The 25,932-nt window shown below is 43.8% G+C and overlaps 1 protein-coding gene across 1 annotated transcript in view; it reads left to right on the forward strand.

Annotated features, from left to right (window-relative positions):
- PCYOX1 (prenylcysteine oxidase 1) overlaps positions 1-25,932 on the forward strand; it is a 340,694-nt gene that overhangs the window by 118,529 nt on the left and 196,233 nt on the right. Inside the window, exon 2 of the mRNA XM_085636218.1 lies at positions 7,840-8,046. Within this exon, the coding sequence (XP_085492344.1) occupies positions 7,840-8,046 (207 nt within the window). The remainder of the gene's footprint in view (positions 1-7,839; positions 8,047-25,932) is intronic.

The raw sequence follows: 25,932 nt of genomic DNA on the forward strand, positions 1-25,932 counted from the left end.
TTGGCAATATTCCTTATCTGCGAGCAAACTTCGTTCAAAAGACCATAAATGGTGTCCAACCTCTATTTGTAAATCAATTCAAATTTCCAGAACTAGAGGGTTATGGTCAGATATAAGTTTAGGCAAAATCTCTAGCTCAAGTTTACCTAAGTATTGTAAGGAGACAAGAAAATAATCTAATCTCACAAATTTTTTGTGCGGGGCAGAATAAAAGGTATATCCTAAATCACCCCCATGGGTTGCATTCCAAGCATCAAACAGACCATGATCTATAATTAAATCCCTTAGCGCTGTAAATAGACAAGGCTTCCTGTCCTTGTATAAAGAGGTCATCCTAACATTTAGATTAGCATCAAGATGAATATTCAAGTCTCCACATAAAACTAGAGGTTGTGGCCATTGAGCTAGCTCGAGGTTAAGAAAGTGTATAAGTTCCGTATCGTCCAAATTAGGTCCATATACATTACATACTGTAAATCTAAATTGTCCAATCTGAAATAAACTAATCACCCAACGCCCCCACTTATCTTCTGCCGACTTGACACATACACCTAAACCTCGTCTCATGAGGTTGCAAACCCTCTCTTCACCCCTGTCTGTTTAGAGCATGCGACCAATTCTAATCCAAGTTTCCTCAAGCAGCCCCTTCTAACCCATGGAATATGAGTTTCTTGTAAACAGAGTAAATCAACATTTATAATCTGAATAAGTTTAGCAAACACCTCTTTTTTTCACGTCATTTAGCCCGCAAATGTTAAGCGTGCAGATTTTTAATTTCTTAGCCATAAAGCAAACTTATTACAGACCAACATCTTTTAAAAAAATACACAACTAAAGTAACTAGGATGATATATTGCTCGTATATTTGTGCAACTTTAACATAAAAATTAATGCTTTCCAAATCAGGAAGATCATATGTCCAGGCAGTCGATGATTTTTCACACCCCTCGCCCAGCACCAACCCCTCACCAAACCCCCCCTCAACCCCCCACAACCCACCCAACCCACCCAATCCACCATATGAGGCATAGGGACAAACAAGCCCTAATAGAGATGGCCTGCCGCCTTCCCTCCCCTGACTGCAGGACGAAGACTTAATAAAGACTAGATCCCTTATATATATTAGATCCCACATTACAAAGAACGTAGGAATTCTCTAGCCAAAACTTCAGAAAAGAAAAACCTAGTCTGGCCCTTAAACGTAACCTTGAGCTTGGCAGGATTTTGCAAATAAACAATGGCACCTTTCTCTTGAAACCCAGATATAAGTTGACGCAAGTGCCAACGTCTCGAAACAGTTTCTTTACAAAAATCAGGTCTAACGAAAATATAACTCTTTTGCCACTCTTTTCTTATCAGGTCTAGCCAGGCCAAACACAGCTTCTCTAGCCAAAAAATTATTGAATCGAACCAGGATAGCACGAGGTTTCTCTTCCTCTCCCAGCCTAGCTTTCCTCACATTAAAAGGAATCCTATGAGCCCTCTGGATCTCTATAGACCAGTCCCATGAGGTCAGTTCCGGAAAAGCTTCAACAAATAAATCACACACAAATTTCCGAACATCAACTTCTTCTTTTTTCTCCGGAATGCCTAAAATACGAAGATTCTTTCTCCTAGCTTGATTTTCTAATTCCGCCAGTTTAAACACTACATCATCCCTCTGATCACAGATAGTACTCATTTCCGTTTTCTGCGCAGCTACAGTATCTTCTAAAGCAGAAATTCTTGACTCCGCTTCAGTCATTCTGAGAGCTGTATCCAGCAAATCTTAATAACTCGTTGCACAGAGTTTTGCACTTTCCGACACGTAGCTTGCATACGAACATTCTCTGATTTAATCTCAGCTCTATGTTCCAACATGGTATTATAAATTGTTGACAACGTAATCCCATGATCAAGTGATTGTATGGCAGAATCATTTTCTGTATTAAGTCCAGAGACGTTTTCCGAGATCGGCCCAATCTTTGTAGGTCCTGAGGATATCAGACCGCTATGCGTGTCGCTACTAGCTAAACAGCTATTACCGTTAGTAAGGCGTTCTTTTCCTTTTTTGGCTTTTTTCACTGTAGTTATCGGAGAGTCCTTGCTTAAATCAGCTTCATTCTCCGTGCTATTTTCTGCGTCGTTCTCAGACCAGTCCTTACTACTTTCATCCGACAAAGTCAGACAGGGAATAAAAATTCTCTGTGATTTCTTGAAACCCAGCACTTGCCTGTAGGGGAACTTCCTTGCTCAACCCAGATACATCTATTTTAGATGTCAAATCAGCAGAATCACCAGTTAATTCTTTGGACGAAGGAGTATCACATACTACAGCTCCCAGAATCCCCCTACCAAGATTAGAGGACAGCTGGATTTTGTCCACTGGCTGTTCAACTGTTAGAACTGTTTTTGAAGAAATAGATGAAGACGGAACAGCACATTCTACAAGGGGTGAGAGACTACCAGACACAATGTCACCAATATCGGGCAAAGTCGAGCAAAACTCCCCTACCTGCTCAGACTGCAACACAGTATCCTTTTTAGCCGACTGCTTTCCAAACAATTCCGGCAAAGTTATTGCTCCATGCTTTCCTATACGGGTTTTCTCCTTCCCGCCTCGGTCCCCTTTCCTCTGAGGCGGGTTACTCGAATGCTGGACACCGGCCACTCCGTCTGCTGATTCCATAACCACTCCCGACGAAGGATTCTCCGTAGCAGCTACCTGAGTTTTCGCACTACGTGTTGTTGACTTTGAAGGCATCTCGCACCGAGCACTTCTACCGCGTCTACTGACAACGCTCCGGAGGACACACCAAACGCCGATAGCAGGTAAGCGAGTCAGAGCTTCTCTCCAGTACCGACTCTGACCGGTGAGTGCCTTCCAACCATCAGATATTCTGGCGGCAAAAAAGGGAGTGAGAACGCCGCCAAACATTCGAAAATCTCCAAGTGTTAATGAATTTGTTTAAACAAGGAATCCCCATACAGGCATTTTCCAACCGCAAGGCCTTTTTCTTTTTTCAATTAAATCACCGTCATTCTGACATCTTCCCCAGCAGGCAGGAGAGGGAGCCGGGCTGTGACACAGCCTAAGCTACGGCGGCCATCTTGCCCCTGACTCACTAACAATGGTTCCAGAATAAAAATGTGTACACATGTTTGCAAAGTTTAATAATATAAGGCTACATATAATGCTCCCAGGATGCTCTTGGATTGGATACAAATATGTGCAGAAGTTTGGAAGCAAGATTGATGATTTTTTGCTTTCAAAATAAACTGTTAACAAAACATGAAATTGGGGGGAAAACGTTTTGCTTAACTACTGTGAAATGTTTGGAAGCATCATTTAGTAAAATGTGTTGATGCATGCAAATATTTACCAAAAATATTCATAATGGAAAATCAGTGTAACTGGTTTGCTCAGATTTATCGGAAACATGACAAACTGGCATTGGCAAAGCCAACAGGTCTGACATTTGTGGTCAGTCTTTTTGTTTTTTCAACGTGCTTCTTGTTTTGACATCATTTTTGTAAAACGTTATCATGGGAGCAGCCAGGCCCCTGCCAATCAACACTGGCAAAAAGGAGAAATAATTTTGGTCTCAGAAAGCACACAGTGGTTCTGGCACTGAACAAAACCACTTTGTGTGTTGATATGCTAGTTGTAAAAGAGGAGAATGCTAGTACTCGCACTGAAACCAGCCGATAGATAGCTAGAGAGAGAAATCGAATTTTAATAAGAACAAAAAGTCTTGGTTAATGCCAGACCGAATTAGTGGTCCAATTCTTAAAGAAATTCACTAAAGTGCACCTTTGGTATATATCCTTGCATTTTGCAGGGTTATGTCTTTAATGAATTCACAATAATTTACATAAGTAGGCCAGGAAATTTTCCTCCTAGATCATATGAGGCTTGTATTTTAGCACGAGCAAAAATGCATGTGTAGATTTGCACATGCAACAAGCTGTTGAGCGGTTACAATTTTACTTTACCTCTAACCACTTTTTTACAACCCCTGGAAGAAGTTTTACATCTGCTCTCGTCATAAATACATTTCCAACCTTTCTCCATATGAGAAAAGATTAAAGAAGAGCTGGAGAAAACCCCTAAAACATGCAAGTTAGTAGGTTTGGACAGACTTTGTTGCAACCCGGAACTATTGCTTACCACTACCTTAAGCCCCAGTATGTAGATCTGCAGAAAGGTGGCAGAATAAGGGAATGATTATTATTTAAACCCTACTTCTCTATGAGCCCTGGCATAATTAGAAAGGCTGTTATCAGAGCTCTTATATAATCGAGTATGCTGCTATAATTTATTGCCAAACTACATGTCACCAAAGGAACAGGTCGAGGTTTTTTTTTTTTTTTTTTTTACTGGACAAGTAGATTTATGAAGCATCCTATCCCATGGACAAGTAGATATTTTTATTAAATTCCACGTCCCTGACACATTTCCATTCAAATGGCCACTAAATTTGCACAGACGTACAGATCTCCTGATACAACTATATTGCACACAAATGATAATGGGTGGAAAACGGGTTTAAGTCAATATATATCATTTTGCATCTCCAAGTAAAGTGTCTTGCTATGTTTTGAAACTATAAAAATCTTTGCTTCCATCACACTTTAGAATTACAAATGTTCTTTTTTGCATTCCTAACTGCTGAATGTGTACAGTTCATTTATAACGTAGTTCTATTTTGTTGTGTGCAACAAAAAATGACATCCTACAGCCTTTCCTTTCACACTTTAGTTACCTCAGAATGATTGTCGCATAATTCACATTTCTTTCTCTACTTACAAAGTAAGAGGTTTGTAAACACCCCTCTCCAAGATAAAAAAAAAATATATATATATATATATATATATATATATGCAGCATTTTGTGTCACAACTTGACATTTGACCTCGGTCTTTGAAGAGCTGCAAATGTAATAAGACAAATACAGAATTTAAAAGGTCTCTTTATTTATTGCATGGACTTTCACGACTCACCAAATATCGGCTAGAGACCCAGTACTGGACAATTTGTGTGCAATTCAGTTTTATCAGTAAAAAACGCAGCACCTAGACCCACTAGCACAATGTTGCCCACACTGTGTGTTTGATGTGGAGTTTAGACAGTCATCCTGGAGATCTGGACTTTCATTCCTAGAAGTGGGTGGTAATAGAAAGTGAGCCCGGCCCCTTTCCTCTCTTACATTTTATTGAAACCAATATCACTAGTAAGCGATATCTGCAGGTTCATCTAATCAATTACACAGCTCTCCCTGCCTGTCATGAGTCACCTTTGGGCTATTACTGTGCTATATCCCACATTAAAGTCCTATTGGCTTCCAACCATTTTCTTCCAAATTTTCACTTTGTCTTTTGGCCCCTTTTTTTCCCACCTCATCGCTTGCACCAGTTTTCTTTTTAATATAGCTCCCTCCTTAGTTTACACACTCTACATGTTTGCCATTTTCATAAGTATGCACCCATTTCGAACCATTACATTCACTAAGGCCCCATGATATTAACATTTCTTTGAACATACTGACCTAATTATCTTTTATACGTGGATGATGCATGCATTTCTGCAAAAGTAAAATCTTTGAACTACCTAAACTATTGGAAAGTATGTTCTGCAGCAATATGATGGTACCCCCATGGTGTATGTAACAGTATATGCGTGTGTGTGTGTGTGTGTGTGTGTGTGTGTGTATGTATAACGAAAGTTCGAAACGCGTCTGTTTGTTTTGCTGGAATCAAACTGTGTTACAGAAAACTGCGTTGGTGTGGTTGTTTTCCTGCTAGTTGTGACGGATGAATATATATAAATATAGCACCAAACTCTCCTCCCTTCAGAGATGAGCAAAGGACACAACGGGGTTTCAATGGCTGTTTATTAGAAAACTGGACGGCATGACCGGTTTCGGCTGCACGCCTTTCTCAAATGCCTCCGTTCCAAATCCGAGTTCCCTGAAGGTTTCTCAAATAGGCCCCTCCTATCTAATGATGAAGGGCTCACCTGCAACCCCTTTGTCTGCAGCATGTCACAGCAGTCCAAGTGCCAGAACTACATGTCCCATGATGCAGTATGATGGTAAGTATCTGGTTGCAGCAGGAAAGTTCGTAAAGAATTACAGGGCATAAACAGCCTCGAGTCCCCAACTTCCAGCTGACCCCATCCTTTGGACTATTACTGTGCTACATCCCACATTTAAGTCCTATTGGCTTCCAACCATTTTCTTCCAAATTTTCACTTTGTCTTTTAGCCCCTTTTTTTCCCAACTCATCGCTTGCACCAGTTTTCTTTTTAATATAGCTCCCTCCTTAGTTTACACACTCTACATGTTTGCCATTTTCATAAGTATGCACCCATTTCGAACCATTACATTCACTAAGGCCCCATGATATTAACATTTCTTTGAACATACTGACCTAATTATCTTCTATACGTGGATGATGCATGCATTTCTGCAAAAGTAAAATCTCTGAACTACCTAAACTATTGGAGAGTATGTTCTGTAGCAATATGATGGTACCCCCATGGTGTATGTAACAGTATATGTATGTGTGTGTGTATATATCATGCAATACGTGAAATGGTTTTTTGCACTTTCTCGCACTTGCACTTTATTCAAATAGAGGTTAATGCACTATGTCACTTTATTGGTAAAAAAATGTTTACATGGAGAACTAAAATTTCTTTGTATAAAAATATCTGTTGGAAATTTTAGAAAAGAAACCTCAAATGCAGTTTTCTTCTTTTAAAATGATGTCCTTATTTCACGTGCATATTTATCTAAGAATGTTCACATTTGTTCTGATAGTATTCAAATAGCCTAGAGAAAGAACACACACCAAATATGAAGCAATATGGGGTGTAGAATATTTCATGTTTAAATAAAGTTTTTCTGTGTCAGATAAAAAATGAAAACGAAACTTGTAAGGTTGTATTCAGATAATCCACATGCGAAAAACAAGTCTTTCCTTACTGTCTAACAGCCAGTGATTGGTGTAGAATCACCATGGGACCTTTTTTGTATTCAACTTTTACGTATTTTAACCCACAAACTGAATTCGTTCCTCATTGCATGATTAAGGCAGGTGATGCCGAAACGCGTAGCAATGGAGTGATAACATTAAATCTGTGAATCCAGCAAAAGTCGTTGGTGTCGGTGTCCTTTCTTTTGTGGAAGATTGGAGTTGGTGGTTGATATATATATATATATATATATATATATATTAAAGAACGAAAGTTCGAAACGCGTCTGTTTGTTTTGCTGTAATCAAACTGTGTTACAGAAAACTGCGTTGGTGTGGTTGTTTTCCTGCTAGTTGTGACGGATGACTATATATATATATATATATATATATTTTCAAACCACCCCCAATTTCACTACAGAAATCAGACTCCGACACTTGGGTGAGCTTCACCATCCAGCTTTAGTTTATTTTCTTAGCTTGGCGCGTTTCGGCACACTTGCCTTTTTCACACTTGCGTGGAGAGAGATGACGCGCTTATGGTGATCGTTCTTGCCGCGGCGCAGGAATCTATATATATATATATATATGCAAGCAAACTTGGCTCACATGGCAAAGTGGAATAAAAAGGTGGTCTTGGTATTCAGCAATGCTAGCATTTGGCACATCTGGGGGTCGCAGTCCTAAGGAAAGCTTTGAGTCCTTGTTCTAATGAGTGAAAACAATGAGCACACTGATACTATACTAGAAAGCTATGTAATCTTACCCAGGGTCTTGAGATGTGAAAAGAATTAAGAGTACATGCTTTGGAATTTTAAGTTTTGATATGAAGAAAACATGCTTTGGCTCTTTACATTTTGTTATTTTTTCTTTCTGTTTTAGCGATTATTGGAGCTGGGATTGGTGGCACTTCTGCAGCCTATTTTGTTCGTCAGAAATTTGGCAACAATGTGCCCATCGACATTTTCGAGAAGGGTGATGTCGGCGGCCGGCTGGCCACGGTGGAGATTGAGGGAAATGAGTACGAGGCCGGTGGAGCGGTGATCCATCCTCTTAACTTGCACATGAAAAAGTTTGTGGAGGAGCTAGGTAACGTAGCACTGGGACTACCACGTTAACTCTAGTAACCTACTTTTGGAAGAATGGGATCTCATTTGGCGCTTCGATCATTTCATGTTTAAAATTTATAGCAAATATTTGGCTTAAATTAATTTATTTTTCCTTTTATTTCGTTCTGTCCTGTTAACCTTTTCAGCAGGAAAGCTGTTGCTCAGTTGGTATGAGCTAAGAAACCTTTATTTAATAGGGAAGATTAGGAGAAAGCTCAGATATTTAATCATTTTCCCACAAAGAATTGGGTGAAACTGCTTTGCCATTGAGATGATGGCAAACCAGTTAACTTGCCCCAAAAGTTTGCATGACAGACTGAGAGGAGCATGTTTTGTGAGAAAGTAGATCAGAGAGAGAGGCCAAGATGGGGAAACTGAGGTTGGACAGTGGTTTAGTGAACCTGTTCTCCGTGAAAGTGAAAGGCTTGCATACTTTTAAAGTGTGATCTACCAGCTCTTCATTTGTTTGGTATGAGTACCCACCTTGCAGCGAATACCTACAGGTATGTAGGATCTGTAGCGTGTCTGCTAAGCTTGTGAAGACTCCTTCAATGCACTGTGGTCTAGTGCGTCTCCTTTAACTTGTGGTTGTTTGGCTCGTTCAGCCCGTTCTGACACCATTCCTCCCAGTGGTGTTTAGACAGACATGGTTAGGCAGTATAAAAGGTATTTTTGGAGTAGTACAAGAGAAATTCCACAACCTCTTGACTCAATCTCTCATTAGGTCATTTGATCAAACCCACGCACGTTAAAATGAGTAGCAAATTACACCATGCTTCATGAAACAAGAAAGGCTGTGAAAGTGCCACTTTCAGTTTCCATAGGAGCTGCAAAGTCCACGCTCCCACACATGCAGTTGTGTGATAAGGCCCGTAATAGCTTGTCCAATTATAATTCAGTGTGTACTTCCAAGTTTGTTGAACCCAGATGTGTAGACAAGGCTATTTGATTCTACTACATAATCTAAAAATCTACTAACATACAGTCCGTTTGTTTAAATCACAGGGGTTAGAAAAAGACCACAGGTGGCAATAAGTAATGTAGAAGTATTTGCTACTGCTTGTAGTCTTGTAAAATACACCTGTGGTTGCAGGTGCTTAACACAGAGTATAGCTCATTCAGGTGCAGCCAGTTTGCTTTGGCATCCTGTATGAAAGCCATGTCTAAATCATTTTGGTAACTTCACTCTTCAATACCACTAACCTGCTCATTTGAGATGCAGGTCACATCTCTGAAATGGTTGCTAGATAAGAGACTCAGGTGATGCCTATTTTCGGTTGTGCTAATCATAACAGTCAGAGCTGTATTTTCATGTCTTTTAGGATAGTCCCATCGATGTATACCCCATCTTTACATACAATGACCTATCCACATGTCAATAACGGTTCTAAACAGGTGACCTTTCACCTAGTAGCTTGCTCCGGTCTCCTCAACACCAGGCTCTACGTATTCTATCATAATCCCTGTACCTGACGTACATAAACATGTCCCCAGGCACAGCAGATTTAATCTGTATAAGGGTCACCACTTTTTTCATCCTTGGCCAACAGCCAGCTGTGCATGATCACGCTTGTTTAGAAAAGCATCTGTGATTATTTTCAAAACATTTGATTGTTTTCAAAACATCCATGGTTGTTTTTAAAAAACATATAGATTCTAGAAAAAAAACCTGGAGTGACCACTTTAGTTTAAAAGACCCTCACTCTCCTCCCCCCCCCCCCTACAAAATAGAGGAGAATTCCTTCCACGGTGAGACGGGGGTCCTTCATGCCAAATCTTAGACACACATCGGTCTGACATCCCTTGTGGGTTGTCATCCTCGATTCAGAGATGGGGGTCCTTCGTTTTAAACCATCAGGTGAGGGGGCTGGTTCTTCCCTAAGCGTTTCTTGGCTACAGATACACATGCTATACGCATATACACCTATACATCAAGGTTAGGCTAGGTACATTTAGGCAAATTAATTAGGGCGCACATTTTAGGAATATGGAAGTGCTACTGTTTTTATCTGAACTGCTTATGTTCATGTTATTAGCACTATGGTAGAAATGTATCTACTATACACTATTGGTACTAGCAACCTCTTTCGGATGCCTCTGTCTCCTTTTTGTCGCAGCACATATGTTTTACACAACATTGTCGCTGGACCAATAAATAATTATTGAAACGTCCTAATCGACAACCTGTGTATTTTCTGAGAGAAAGCAAGCACAAGTGTCTGAGCGAAACGTACTGTACTGTTTCCACGATCCCTGAGGAAACCACATTGTCCTGTTGAGTGGTTGCCTGAAACTACCTACACCACTGTAAGATACAGGGGGGTGGTAGTGGCACTCTAGAGCTAGCTGGTCTAATGGCTGACATATCCTGTGGGGGTTTCCGGAAGCGGTTGGGACACAAAGCCCTCCGTTTAGGTAATTCAAAAGGTCCTGGAGGAGTACTTGAAACAACACAACAGTATCATTTAACAAAACTTGAAGTGCAGGTCTGATTCAGCCCATGCCCTCATATATAGCTGCGTCTCCTGCCTGAAGCTAAACCCTCACACCGCTAACCTTCCTTTTCCTTTTGAAGCATTATACTTCATTTGTACTCCCGCGAGCACTTTATACTCTCATAAAATCAACAACCAGGTTTAGTTGACATAGGGATCAGGCGCAAGGACTATCTTCAAACACTACTCCATGTGGGACAGGCTATATCCCAGAATGTGGTACGGAGACATGCCTGGCCATTCCACGGACAGAACCCATAGCACTTCCTAAACAGTCTGTATGCCAAGTATCTCTACTGTTGTGCACCTTATGTATTCATCCTACTTCTTCTGAGTTGAAAGCAAATTCCTTAAAATATTTTCTCTCCCCTACCAATACTGCTCAAACTATTTATTTCTCACTTTTTTTTTTTATAGATAGCACTCATCCAATAGTTGTCCGTGCATTGCATACGGAAGAAAAGTGAGACGATTAGCCTATTTTAGAAGGAAACAATAACAATCATCAAAAGTGACGTAGACATTAAGATTCATCACAATGCCAGAAGAATTCAAAGAATCCATCTTGTACCAAAGTGTACACCTAAGAATGTCTGAAAAGCAACGAGGTTCCCTAGTTACGCATGATGTAAAAGTAAATTTGAAGTGAAATGGTTTTAGTAGCAAACATCATAAAAACATAATACAAGACAATGAAAACAACTGTGACACCACAACTTGACATATGGGAATAGTGGTGCATCGCAATGACTTATTTGGTATGCAACCCTATCTAACATAAATGTAGATGTTCTGGTTTGAAAAACTCTATAGTCTTTAGCGTTTCAATCCTTTAACAGTATGTGATTATTATCAAGACCCAAGTTTAAGGGAGCCTAAAGGATTCACAGAGGAGCGAATTAAGTTAAAAGCCCAGACAAAAGGCAAAAATCAGTATATGATGAAGTCTGTATAAAAGGAAAATCACAGAGACACCAGAGTCCAGGGAGAAGGGAGCTAACCAGCATTTTGCAGTGCATTAGGTCTCGCAATTGCGAGATTTTGAGCTGTTGGCATTGTAAATTACGCCTTTTATTTATGCGTTTAAAAAACCTTCAATAATAGGCATTGTCATTTACAATACCAATAGGTCAAAGTTTCTAAAATGCGAAACCTATTGCATTGCAAATGCTTGTTGCTTACAAGTGCCCCATGCTGCGCTTTCACGTTAGTAGAGGCCACACCCCCCTTTCTTTAGAGACGAACCGTGTCTAAAGAAAGGTCCGCAGGCGCTATTAAAGTGAAAGCGCTGTATGGGGCGCTTTAACCAAAAATAGCATTCGAAAAGTTGACAAATGCAGTTTTTTTTTTTTTGTTAAGCGCCCTGTGAAAGCGTGCATGGCGCGCTGAATGTTGCAGGAAATCATGTAGTGCGTGCAGTAGGAGAAACTCATTAAACAAAATAGAGATTACAGACTAAATAAGACGTACCGTTTAACAACCAAAGAAAGTGTCAGTCCTCATGGGACGTTACCAATAAAGAGAAGGCGGTACTAAGGAGGGACTAACAAGCCTTTTAGGGAGTCGGATGCCAGCATTTACGAAGGACAATGACACAAGCCAATGACAAATATCGGTGGAGAATGGGCGGGACTTCAAGTCCATACTCCAGTATAGTATGCCGTGCAGAGCAGCGCATGCGCTGCCCAGGCTCGACCTAAAAAGGCCAATTGTGGAGATGAAGAATATGGCGGCCGGGAGACACCTGTCCACGTTACCTCCAAAGCAGGCCCCTCACTGTGATCCAGTGCAGAAAAGAGCCATGATGATCGGCCTGTGAACACCTACATCGAAAAAGTAGTGAAGCCCCTGATGGATATGAAATAAGCAAAGCAATTGCAACATACTGTTTGGTTGTTCATGTCTTTTCTATAGAATGTGATAGGCATGTTTGGGGTTCAAGATATGGACGTAGGCAAGGATCACATAATCATTAGGAGTCCACACTGTCGGCACATGCTCAAAAGAAATCATTTCAATCGTCCTGTTCCCCCACAGGTATCCATGGAAGAAACACCAATACTACTTTCTAAGAAGTCTTTGATAACCTTACATAGCAACATCACTAAAATCACAAAATTACTGACATGGCAGCGCAGTAACTTCAAAACTGACATTGGCAAAGCTAACATGTTGCCTCGCATTGTATTGATTCAACTTAATCTCAAAAGAAATATGTTGCTGTAATACGCACATTAGGCATAGGGTGGCTTCATTATTGTATTATTGTGAAATAAAAATGTAGAAATTACATTGTCCATCCGCCTCACCAATTACATAAATTCAGTGGCACAGTGTAACAATCAACCACCTGTGAGATGCTGTGGGCCTGTATTGATCTCATTAGCACTGGTAACCCACTTCTAAAACTGTCTGTAGTCGTGCTAAAAACAAAACTGGTTGATAAAGCAGTCTAAAGGCGGCTTGGCTAAGATCTACCCAAGATGAAAAGTTAGGGACCCCACCTTGAATGTCATGGTAAATAAGCCGCAAATATGTCGAACAAAGATAGAAGCAAAGCAGCATGAGTGGGAGCATCTAGGCAGTTTAGATGGCAAGAAAGGCTTCTCACACCCACATGACTTGACTAAACACTGAGGTTTCCGCAAAGTGACAGAACCAGAAACGCTTAGTCACAGTGTTGTGGATCTGTCCTCTACTGATTTCCTATTCAAGGCAAAGGTAAAGAAATATTTGGAAAACCTCTGGGACAACCTAGCAATATTCTTATTTGACCTGTATTGTTATGTTAATTTTACGTTGCAACATTTGTAAAGCGTGAACTGGAGCCATTGATGGTGTCTTGGTGTTAGACTGAGAATACCAGCTTCCTAAAACTGAGATCATCTTATATGTGTCTAGGATATAAAGAAGGGGCATTCAATGCTTCGCTGCAGGAACCCTGACAGCACAGCCGTCAGCATGCTCTCTTTTATAGAGTGGAATGCCCTTTCCTCCGGTGAACATTTATCTAGCTACACACATTGCGAAGGTAATAAACACATCTTTCCATGGAGGCTCACCTCCAGAGACCTCAAAAATGGTATAAAAAGGTGCCGCTTAAAGTCTACAGCATATTTTAATTTGGCTTGCTGTCACCTTGTGATCTGTATTGGGGATATTTAGAGGTGAAAAGTTTACATGACGAGAATAAACTTGCTTTATTTTGTTCGTGATTATAACAAAATAGAGAATCTGCCCCCACCAGGAGCAGGATTCCATATTTGCTCATTCTTTGACTCTACAGACTAAACTCTCAGATAAAGGCTTGCTCATCTGCAGAACACCACCTACATCACAGTGTGTGTGCTGTAGCAGGGATAGCCAGAGAACCATACAAAGGACATATAGGTTCATGCAGCATGCCAGCAACACAAGACACAACAGTGTGTATCTGAAATATGAAAGAACCTCCTGTTGTCACTCTACCCAAGATATCCTAATGTCCTGATGCTTCTTATAGGTCCTCATGCCACTGCAAAGTGCAAGATCCTTTACGACCAGATACAAAAATTGGCTGGTATTTCCTGCTCTGCCTTATAGTGTTTCCGATACTTCCTTTCGACAACAGGCAAACTGATGAGAATTGATAGTACAGTTAAATAACACAACTAACACACTTGTACATGGGTTCTAATTATCACTGCCACTTGGGCATCTGCTTGTGCCGTGGTAAATGAAATTGAATCGCCTTCAATTCCAAATGAATGCAGGCAATGCACAAACCCACATCCAAATGTTGAGCAATCCAGAACTGAACCGAATTGCAGTCTGCTTAAAGGTACATTCAGTGTAAGATGAATGAGCAGTAACCGTACTGAAAAGGCACCACTCGTGTGATTTGACATGCCCTCATGAACTGGGAGTGACTTTTACCTCGGCACAGAAAATCAACATTTTGAGTTTGATTGGATCCAGATGCAGATGCATCCATAACCAGATGCACAAATGTTATTTTTCTGATGCAGTGAAAGGCTCCAGCACTCTATCAAATCGAACACTTGCGTTCTACCTGATCTGGCTTGGGCAAGAGAAAAGGTCCATCATATCTCTGATTAGTACTCAAAACCTTGGCTGGACCTAAGATTGTGTAGAGTTAAGCTTTTTGATTAGCCCAAGTTGATTTGCGGGAAGCATTGGGTGTTAAACCTACACATCAAGAAAGTAGCAAAACCTTCTTCACGTAAAAGAGCTATAAAATTAAAGCTTTTCAGAAAGGGCTTTGTGGCCTTCCAAATCATAATTTGGTTCAGGTCCCGCTTCACAAAGGAGGCTCTGACAAATGCTCATATCAAAATGTGCATCGACCTGGTGGGAGGAGGGGGAACTAACTTGAACAGTGCTGTCACATGACTTTGTTCCTTTTCTGTCACTTATGGAGGGCACTAAACCTGTCCAAGTTTATTGTTCCAAATGTTATCTTATTTATTTAGTTGACACCATGGCGAATGACCTATTATGAATTTTGAATGACTGCCTTTTGCACCCTGCAGGGCTACTTGGTTATTTCTACTGGGCATCTTATTATCCACTCTCTTCTAAACCTATTTGAAGTGCTGTTTATCTTCTGTATTTCAAGACATTTTTTTGTTGTTTTTTTTTAGCCCCGAATTTATGATCCAGCTCTTTCATGTCCTCCCCGGCCAGGTCACAGACAGTTCACAGTTGCATGACTCCAAATTCTAAATGTTTTCACGTCTACTAGTCGGGGATAGAGAGGTGTGTCCCCACCAATGCAACACAGCAGCAACTCACCAACACCACTGCAAACAATGTCTGAGACACACTCCCAATTACGAAATCCTATTTTGAACTAAAAGAATTTATTTTTTATTTTTTTGTCCTCATTCGCCAATACCCAAAACGTGCTGACAGTCTATATATACCCCTATAATGATAGGCTAGGATAACGTGGGCTTCTCCCTCGGATTCTCTTGATACTTTCAGCCCATAGCCTAGAGGGGTATATTATCAGACCAAAAAGGCACTGCCCAACTGTTGTTTTGGGGAGATTAGGTATCATTCCACTCTTGGAAGACCTTATGAGCTCTGGGAGTATCCAATAGGCATACTCATAGGACAGGGAAAAAAACAAAAAAACCTCATCTCCAAGATGACAGCAAATCCCAGTGTGCAAGCTTTTTCCTGCTACCTTCTCTGGCCATATCTATTTTGGATGTTTCATATAAAGAGGTCAGCCATTCCGAGTGAGTGGGGGGGGGGGGGGGGGGGGCTGAGACTGCCCAGTACTTACAAATTTGTCTTCTTGCCAAAAGAATTGAATAAAAAAGAAAAAGTCTGGCTGGGCCTAATGTCTGGGTGTGTAAACCGAAGATTATTAATTTGGTATCGATTCTGATTGCCGTCCCCAAAATGCTCTCCAATGGTTTTTTGTACTTCCTCCAAAAATGGCTGGATGGAAGGGCAGTCTCTGAACATATGGAGATCCGATGCCTCGAGGAGACCACACTTTTGGCAACTGACTTGTGTACTCTTACTGATTCTTGATAGTCTGAGAGGGGATGGATATGCACGATGAGCCGTAAACAAATGATTCCTCCTCAACCATGCTGGTTTAACTATGTTGAAGAGGATTTTGAGGATGAAGGATTGGCTGGGATCTCTTGATCTTTGGAAAATAAAGAAAACATTTTAAAGAAAAATAAAGGAACTTTTTCAAGAATCAAATATCTTGGATGACTTATTTCTGTGTAAAGCTTGAACTTTGATAAGAAAACTTATATTTTACATAGTGCTGAACCCTTGTGCATTAAATTTCTCCATGGCTTCCGATAGGTAAATTCAGTTCACCCTATCGACAGCCTTGGTGGCGTCCAAGGTCAGGGCTGCGAGAGGGAGCGAGCATGTAGAGGCGATATCTATTGCGCCAATAAGATCGTAAGTGAGGTCTGCTAGCTGTCGCCCCTTCATAAAACCCTTTTGGGCAGGATGAAGGATATCTTTAGCCACCTCCCCCAGTCTGTTAGCCAAGATGGTTGTGTAGATTTTATAGTCCGCATTTAGTAATGATATAGGCCGATAAGACCCACAACTGGAGGGATTTTTACCAGGTTTCAAAATAAGGACTACAGTGGCATCGTTCCATGTTACCGGTGGGCTAATACCGTCTATAAAGATTTTATTGAACAAGAGAGTCATTACCGATATTAGTTTTTCTCCCATTGCGCGATATCATTCTAATGGCAGCTCATCCGGACCCGCCGCCTTACCCCTTTTTCCACTAGCCAGTGCTTTCTTTACTTCCTCCTGTGTGATGGGTTGCCCCTGTTGTTGATTAGAGCTAATCGGTGTTAAAGCGATGTTCTCCAACCAAGACTTTGCCTTAGAGTTATCATCTGAGGAGGTCTCTTTATATATTTCCTGGAAATAATCCAGGAAAGCTTCTCCTATTGCTGCGTTTGAGTTGATAGGGGGATCTTTGCCCACTGAAATCTCTTTAATATGGTGCTGGTCTGCTTTGATCTTCCAAGCCAATAGTTTCCCAGCGCCTTCCCCATACTAAAAATGGGCCATCTTACTCACTTCCCACCTACGCATAAGCCGTCTCTGGAGAACCGACTCCATTTGTTCCTTCAGTTTCTTTTTAATCTCAAGAAATACTTTATGTCCCATTCCCTCTTGGGCGTTTAGTTTTGCTTCCACCTTCCTCATTTCTACCTCCAAGACCTCAATCTCTTCTTTGTATTTCTTACTTCTATAACTTGCCCTGTTAGTTATTATACCTCTCCAAAAAGCCTTAAGAGTGTCCCAGACTATCGTGATGTCGACAGTTCCCAAATTGGTCTAAAAAAAAAAGATCTGTCTCCCGAAGGAGGAAACTCATCTCACTTGTTTCCAATAGGAGAGTTCGATCAAAAGACCACGTCCTAACCTGTTGGATGCCTAAATTCTGTAAGATCCATAGAATGCTGGAGTGGTCCGACAAGTGTGATGGCAAATATATTATGTCCTCTATTTTATCACTGAGAGTGTGGCTAGTCAGTATATAGTCGATTCGTGACTTGTGACCGTATTTAAAATTTCTAAATGATAGCCCGGTCAGTTGCCCTGACCTTTCTTTCCAGACATCTTTAAGGCCCAATTGCGACATTATTATAAGGAGAGATTATCTTGTTCTCGTAGAAGAAATTGCTCTATTATTCGGGGTCTTGTCCAGTTTGGGATCCAAGACAATATTGAAGTCCCCTGCCCACACCACCGGCTCAGGGAAGTCCAATAAGTGAGAAAAGATAGATTGGAGATTAGATGGATCATCGTGATTCGGGCCGTAATAGCCAACTAATGTGAGAAGGGCCTCTCTAATAGTAACTTTCAATATTACCCATCTCCCTCGTGGGTCCTTTTTTATGTTGCAAGATCTGTGCTTTGGCAGATTTTTTTAAAGAGAATACATACCCCCCTAATATTAGCTGTCTGATCTGTACAGAAAAAGGAATCCACCCATTTCTGTGATTTCAATATGTCTTTTATCTCTGCCTCAAGAAGATGCGTCTCCTGGATTTTTTTTTTTTTTTGAAAACTTTTTATTGATTTTCGAGATTTCACGGTACAAAGACATTATAGTATACATTTGTAGCAGCCTTATTCTGTACATATCACACCCTACTTCGTGTGTGGTAGAATTCCATCGCTGTATAGTTAGTCTTCAGTATCCTAGGATAAGTGTTACAAGGCCTGCCGGGGTATCCGCCCCCGCTATAAATAATGTCTATGCAGTATTTAGTACTTGAAACTTTCCCCAACTCCCCCCCCCTCCCGTTCCACCCCCCTCACTTGTGTACGTCTGTGCCATGTGCTTTTTACCTTTCAATGGTGTACTCAGCCCAATTTACGTGTCTAGTTTATACAACACATTTACTCCTGTGCTAACAATGCAAGACCCTCGTCGTCCTTCTCTGTGGGCCTTGATGCATTCTATGTTCTATGTAAGGTCTCAGGCTTCGCCTACAGATTTTATCGCTTCCAACATTATATCCCATTCCATTGCTATTGGTATTTTCCGCAGCCCCCTGAGTTCCTCTGTGTGCAATGCCGCGCTCTCTGCAGCGCCCCAATTCGCCAGTTCCGAATGCCATGTGAGCGTATCTGGGGGCCTCCGCGATTTCCAACACATAGTTATATTACGCTTAGCGAGAATGAGCGCTAAATCTATAAAACGGTATTGCACTTTATACTTTGAGGCCTGTTTGTGAAGCCCCAGAATACATTCCTCTAGTGTGTTCTGTATTTCCCGGTGTGTCGCCTCCCCTAGGCTCTGCCGGACCGCATCCCAGTATCCCCGCACCTTGGGGCAGGTCCACAGCATATGTAATAGGCACACTCCCTCTAATAAGCATCGCGGACAGCAGTGTGTAGTATGCGGGAACAATCGATTTAATTTATGTGGGGTAAGATAAGCTTGGTGCACTACCATTGTCTGTATGAATTTGAACTTTGCGTTCCTGGATATCTACCGTGGGTGTTCCAGTATCCGTGTCCATTCTCTGTCCGTGATGTCTCTACCTATGTCCCTCTCCCATGCCGCCCTCAGTGTGGTAAGATCAGCCGCCGTGTGTGTGCTAATACCAGTGTAGATCCATCGGATAAGGTGCCTGCCTCTTCCCATATGATATATCGTCCTAACTAGTTCATTTGTTATGGGTTCCTGTCTCTGCGGGGCCCAGTGTGACCTAATGTATCTGAGCAATGCAGCGTGTATGATATATAAATGTGCCGGGGCCCCCGTTTCGTCTATGAAGGTATCGTGATCTAATAAAGTGCCGTCGCCAAAAAGATCTGCCATCGTGCCAACACCTGCATCCAACCAGGGTTGCAACCTGCCTCTCGTAAGCGTACCTCCTGGCAGGGGAGTCCCCAGTAAGGGAATGATTCCTGCGTATGCTGAGGGGGTCCGAGTATAGTGTATTGCTGCCTTCCAGCAGTGAAGCGCTGTGGCCAGCAGTGGTGGAAGGTCACCCCGTGGTCTACTACCCGGTAGTAGTAGCTTGTGTAGCGCTCCTCTATCTATGTCTGCCATTGTGAAGCCTATCTCCTGCAGGTTACGTCCCGCCGTCCAGTACGATAGCCACTGTAATTGGCTAGCATAGTAATATGCTCTCAGGTCCGGTACACCCAGACCACCCATTCGTGTGCTGATTTGTAATTTCCGTAGACTTGTGCGTCGCCTGCCATTTCCCCAAATGAGTTCAGTTAGCATTGTGTTCAATAAGTTAAGTGTTCTGTGGTATTTTTAGCGGTAAGTTCGTAAAATAATATATGAGCCTCGGCAGTACCACCATTTTTGCTATGGCAATCCTCCCCATTACAGAGAGTGGCAGCACTGCCCAGAATCCTATGCTGGACCGCAGGGCCCGGATTGCTTTGTGCAAATTTCCCTCTAGCATATCATCAGTCGTCCTATATATTTGTATGCCAAGATACTTAAAAGTATTCTGGGCCACCTCTAGTTGCGCGTCTCCAAAGGCCACATCTCGGGTTTCTGCATGTTCTGCGAAAAAGAAAGCATATGATTTCCCTACGTTTATCACTAGTCCAGAAATCCGTTCAAAACTCCGGAACATGTCGTATATTGGGTCTAACGGCACAGTGAGGTCCCGGAGATGCAATAGGATGTCATCCGCGTATGCTGAAAAAAGATGCGTCATATTCCCTATTACTATGCCCCGGTCCGTAAAGCCACTGCGTAATGCAATAGCTAAGGGTTCTAGTGCTAGTATGAAGATTAGCGGGGAAAGAGGGCAGCCCTGCCTGGTCCCTTTATATATGGAATATTCCTCAGAGATATGGTTACCGGTTCTTGCTCGTGCCGTGGGGCCCCTGTAGAGCACTCGCAACCAGGTGATGTACCCTTCCGGGATTCCAAACCGTGCCAGGGCCTGGAACATGTATTCCCAGCTGATAGAGTCAAAGGCCTGTTTTAGATCAAAGGAAAGACAACCCGCGTGTGGGTAATGTTTCGGGGCCTCCGTCATTAAGCAATGCAATTTCCTGATATTTAAGGACGTGCTGCGTGCCGGCAGGAACCCTGTCTGGTCGATGTGAACTAATCCAGGCAGAGATGGTAGCAATCTATTTGCTAGCGCCTTGCTTAATATTTTGTATTCCGTGCTGAGCAGGGACAGCGGCCGGTAGTTGGCCATGTCCGTGTGATCCCTACCAGGTTTTGGGAGGGATATTACCAACGCTTGTGCCATTGTGTTCGGTAAGGTTCCCTTGTCCCATACTGCTTTATATAGCCTTTCGAGTTGCGGTATCAGAGCTTCTGCATATGTGCTGTAGAATTCTGCAGGAAGCCCGTCTATACCAGGGGTTTTATTGCGCGGAAGTCCCTTTAAGGCTATACGAATCTCAGCTTGGGTGATGGGTCCTGTGAGAGTTTTCTGGGCCTCCTCTGTGAGTTTGGGGTACGTTAGGCTAGAAAGGAAGGTTTCTGCAGCGGGCGCAGGGGTTTGGTTCCCCACTCCATATAATGTAGTGTAGTGGTGTTTAAAGGCTGTATTGATGTCTACCTGTGTAGTGAGCCTTGTGCCATCCGCCAGTGTAATTTCAGGTATAACTACTGCCGGGGGGGGGGGGGGTCCCGGAGTATCTTGGCGAGTAGTGCCCCCGATCTGTCTGCTTCAGCATGTGCTTTTTTCGTGTATGCGTGATAGTCCATGACCCGCAAGGACTCCAGTAGCTCCGCATGTCGTATTCTCGCTTCTTGTAGTGGGCCCTTAGAGTCAGTGTTAGTCACCACCTCCTGCTCTAGGTTCCCCAGTTTGCTTTCCACGTCTATTAGTGCTTTGTGTAGTTCCTGTCTTGCGCCCACTACAGCACCTATCGCTTTGCCCCGGATCACGGCTTTAAAGGCGTCCCATTCTACGAGTCTACTCGTCGCCGTGTCAGCGTTTTCCGCAAAGTACTGCTCAATGGTTTTCGCTATGTCACTACGGAAAACAGAGTCTTCCAGTAGCTGCGGCCACAGTCTCCACGTAGGCACCGGTGTAGGGACCCTCCCCCACGCCAAGGTAATTTCCATCGGGTTGTGATCCGAGAAGGTTTTTGGCAAATATGTAGCTGTTAGTGATTGCATTGCTATCCTATTGGAGCAGTATATTCTGTCAATTCGTGTGTGTAGGTCGTGTACTGTAGAGTAGTAGGAGTATTCCCTATGCGCAGGGTGCCTCATCCGCCAGACATCACATAAGTCCCATCCAGTTGCCCACCTGCCCAGTGCCGCTGCTTGCTTATGGACACCTGCACCGTGCAATGGGGGATGTGACCTGTCTAGCGTCACATCCATTACAGCGTTGCAGTCCCCTCCCAGTATCCACGGCTGCGACTCCCATCCCACCAGTGCTCCATTCACTATGTCCCAATATTTGTCCTGGTCAAAGTTCGGAGCGTATATCGTTCCCAGGACTATTGGCTGGCCATCCAGTGTTCCCCTTACAAAGATGTATCTGCCTAGCTTGTCCACCCTCTGTTCCAACGCTGTGAATGGGACGCCGTGCCGTACCCAGATGGTGGTACCCCATGCGTAACTGGAGTACGAGGTGGAAAAGATTTGCCCTCTCCATTTTTTCCGTAATTTGGCCACCTCACTATCAATCATGTGAGATTCCTGCAAGTATACTATTTGCGCCTTTCGCCGTTGTAGGTGTGCGTGTATCCTGTGCCGTTTCTGCACGGTCCCCATGCCCCTGATGTTCCATGTTACAATGGTGTATTTACCCTGCATCGTCATGTCGTTTCCGTTGTGTTTTTGGTGAGACACCTGTGGCAATTAAAGAATTCAATCTTATGCTCCAGCACCAGACTGTGAGGCTACCCACCCCCTCAAACATCCCAATACTCGGTCTGGCCCTCCAACTATACCAGACCATACAACTGAACTGTAACAATAAAAACCTAACGGTCGTGTATAGCGCCTTCGCCATGTGGGGGACATCGCTAGCGCCCGTCATGTGGTGCATCGTACAAACCAATGATACGGTGGAGCTTCTACGGACCCTAGGCCAAATCATTAAACCATTTTGTGGGTGAGCCGATAGAGTTACTAGTGTGTGTCAGAGCCCTTTGTGTAGTTACAGTGCAAATATATATACTTATACTTGCAAGTACAGTCATCCGTATAAATCTTTGATAACTTGCGGGGTCACAGAAGGAAACAAGGCCTCGCTGCCCTCTGAGTCCGACCCATGCGTTGCCTCTTCCTCCGAGGTGGTCGTGGCCGTTTTGGTCGAGTCCTGCGTGAACGCGGCCGTCGCCACAATTGCCTGAGATTTGTCCTGTTGCATCTGTTGCATTGTGAGGTGGTGTCGCGCAGGAGTCCGGCGTGTTTTCTGCGTCTGTCGCCCTGGGGATCTCTCCAGTCTCGCCGTGCTCTTCGTTGGGGGGTGTGAGGCAGTTGGGCCAGCATGTGTTATGTCCATCACCTCTATCCATTCTTCCGCTTCTCCTGGGCTTTCGAAGAAGTAGGTTTTTTGGTCATATATTACTTTCAAACGGGCAGGGAAGAGTAGTGCATATTTCAAATTTAAATCTCGGAGTTTCTTCTTAACCGTTAGAAAGGAAGACCGTTGTTTTTGGACCATCATTGTATAGTCAGGATATAGGGAGATTTTTGTGTTCTCAAAGTTTATAAGTGGTGTCTCCCGAGCTTTCTGCAGGAGGATGTCTCTGTCGCGAAAGTTCAGCAGTTTCACAATTAGGGGTCTGGGTGGGGCCCCCGGCTTCGGGCGGCCCGTCGGTATCCTGTGTGCTCTCTCAATACAATATTGTGTGGAGAGTCCTTCTTTTGTGACATAGTCCCGGAACCACTGCTCCATGTAACCGGCCGGATCGTTTCCTTCACTTTTCTCCGGTAGCCCGATGACGCGGATGTTGTTCCGTCTGGCCCTTCCTTCTGCGTCCTCCACCTTGTCCATCAATATGGCCACTTGTTCCTGCAGTTTTGCAATTTTAGAGTCCGCCTGCGATTGTCGGGGAATTACTTCTACTAACGCTGCCGCATTTTCTTTCACCTTGTCCGCTAGTTTGGCGTGGTCCGCTTTTAGCAGGTTAAAGCCGGTGGTGAGGGTACCGACTTGGAGCTCTATTGCTTTCCGGGAGTCGCGCACCTCCTGCAGTATGAGGTCCAGCTTGTCCGTGTGGGACGGTGCTGCCAGTGTTGCGGTGTCGCCAGGGTTGTGATGTGATGCCTCCATAGGCGCCTCCTGGACCGTGTTGTGGGCACCGTGTTCTTGGGGCTTCGTTCCTTTCCGTCCCATATTGTCCTTCACTCCCGGGATCAGCCCTAGTAGCGTGGCAGGCACTGGGTGCCGATTGAGGCCTCCTCCGCCGTGTATCCCCCTCCTCGTTGACCCGGTGGTCTGCCCACTGAGGCTCCAGTAATCTCACTCACCGGCCTATGCCTCTCACTTTTCTGCGCACTCTGCCTCCCGCCTCCCGCCTTCAGCTACGCCCGGCGGTAGATGGTCTTCACCCCCGCATCGCCGCTCCGTCCACCACGGCAATCCCACAGCGCCTCCGCGAGGGTTGCGGTCGCAGGAGGCGGCTCAGCAGGGTACTTCTGCGGTCTTGCACAGGTCGTCCTACCTCAGGCCTCCGTCAAACACTCGGCCGGCGCTTCAGTGCGTCAGCGTAGCCACTTGGTCATGCAGTGTCCCTTAAGGCCTCATTCAGTATATACCGGTCTTCGGACCCGCTGTGCTCCAACTGCATACGTCCCAGAGGGCAGTGACTCCCCCGACACCCCTCGCACTACGCTCCCTCCAGGACTAGGCCTCACCGCATCCACGGCCTCACGTAGGCGCCGCGCCCGCCACTCGGCATTCGTCTCGCCGCTTCTTTGGGGGGGGGGGGGGGCGCGCTCTCACCTTCGCGCCCACTTCTCTTCCCCCATCCGATCGGCGAATTCACACGGTCCCGGGCACGGTTTCTTCACCTCGCGGGCTGCACCCCGCGTAGCTCCGGCATTCACCCGGCCCGCGTCACGGGGCTTCCAGGGGTATATCTGCGGTTTTCGGTGCCCCCTCGCCCCTCCGATCACACCGGGTCGCCGCTGGTGCCCCCGGCAGGGTCCCGCCGCGCAATCTAGGGCTTTTCAGATGCTTTACGGCCCTCGCGCTCAGGATCTTGTTGGCCCGGGTCCGGAGCTCTTCGATTAAGCAGCCGCCATGCTTGGCCGCTAGCCACGCCCCCCCCCATGCGTCTCCTGGATAACCAGAACTTGAGCGGGGGAATCCCTTAGGTATTGTAAGATTCTTCTTCTACATGATCCCACCCGCAAACCATTTACATTCCAGGATAATATTTGCAGACAATTCATTAGGGAAGTACTCCTCTTCCCCCCCCCCCTCCAAACCCTCTTATCGAACAATCCTAACATAACTATAACTTTCTGGTCAACAAAATCTATGATAGATATTACAAATATAGCGAGTATGACGAATTAGGTATTTTTATTGTTGGTTAATCCCATATGCTCCCCTACCCCCCACCCGACAACCCCCAACCTACACCCCCCTTGGAGAACCCAACCCCTATTTACCTGGACTAGTTGTTTGTCCAGCCGTGGCGTCTGTAGCCCCCTACTCCTCTACCTATTTACCCAACTAATGTCACCCACCAAAAAGGAAAAAAGAGAGTATGTAACCGTGCACACTGAACAATTTTTTTTTTTTTTTTTTCCCCTTCTTTCCCTCTTATCTCCCTCCTCCCCTTCTCCCTCTCCACCATTCCCTTGCCTCTCCCCAACCACAATACTGTACATGTCTCATGTCCCAGATGAAGACTACTAAAAAATAAGGAACCCTCATCGCAGCGTGGGTTTGCTTATGAGGACCCTTTACTGATGCTTTCTAATAATTCATCCGCCTCCTGAATAGACCGAACGTTGTACATTTTGTTGTTGTGCATCACTTTCAGGAAGGCAGGAAATTTAAGTTGTACTGTGGCGCCGATCTTCTTAAAGTTGTCCATTCTTCTCCCGAGCTCCCACTGTCTTTCCAGTGTTTCTCTTGAGAGATCCGAACGGACTTCAAAGGAAAAATCCTTACTTCTTACTTTTTTCAATTTTAGAGCCAGATTCAGATTTTTTTCTTTCACTGCGTAGGTTAAGAAGTTAATAAGAATTTTCCTTGGCTTAGTCCTGGTTGGATTTAGTCGGAAAGGGTCCCTATGGATTCTCTGTATGTCTTTTATCAGAAAGTCTACTGGTTCATCGAGTGACAGGGTATCTTTTAGCAGATTTACCATAAAAACTTTCAGATCAGACCCCTCTTTACCTTCTGGAATATTCAAAGCGCGAAGGTTATTCCTACGGG

This window comes from Triturus cristatus, chromosome 11 (assembly GCF_964204655.1).
Source record: "Triturus cristatus chromosome 11, aTriCri1.1, whole genome shotgun sequence".
Classification (NCBI taxonomy): domain Eukaryota; kingdom Metazoa; phylum Chordata; class Amphibia; order Caudata; family Salamandridae; genus Triturus; species Triturus cristatus.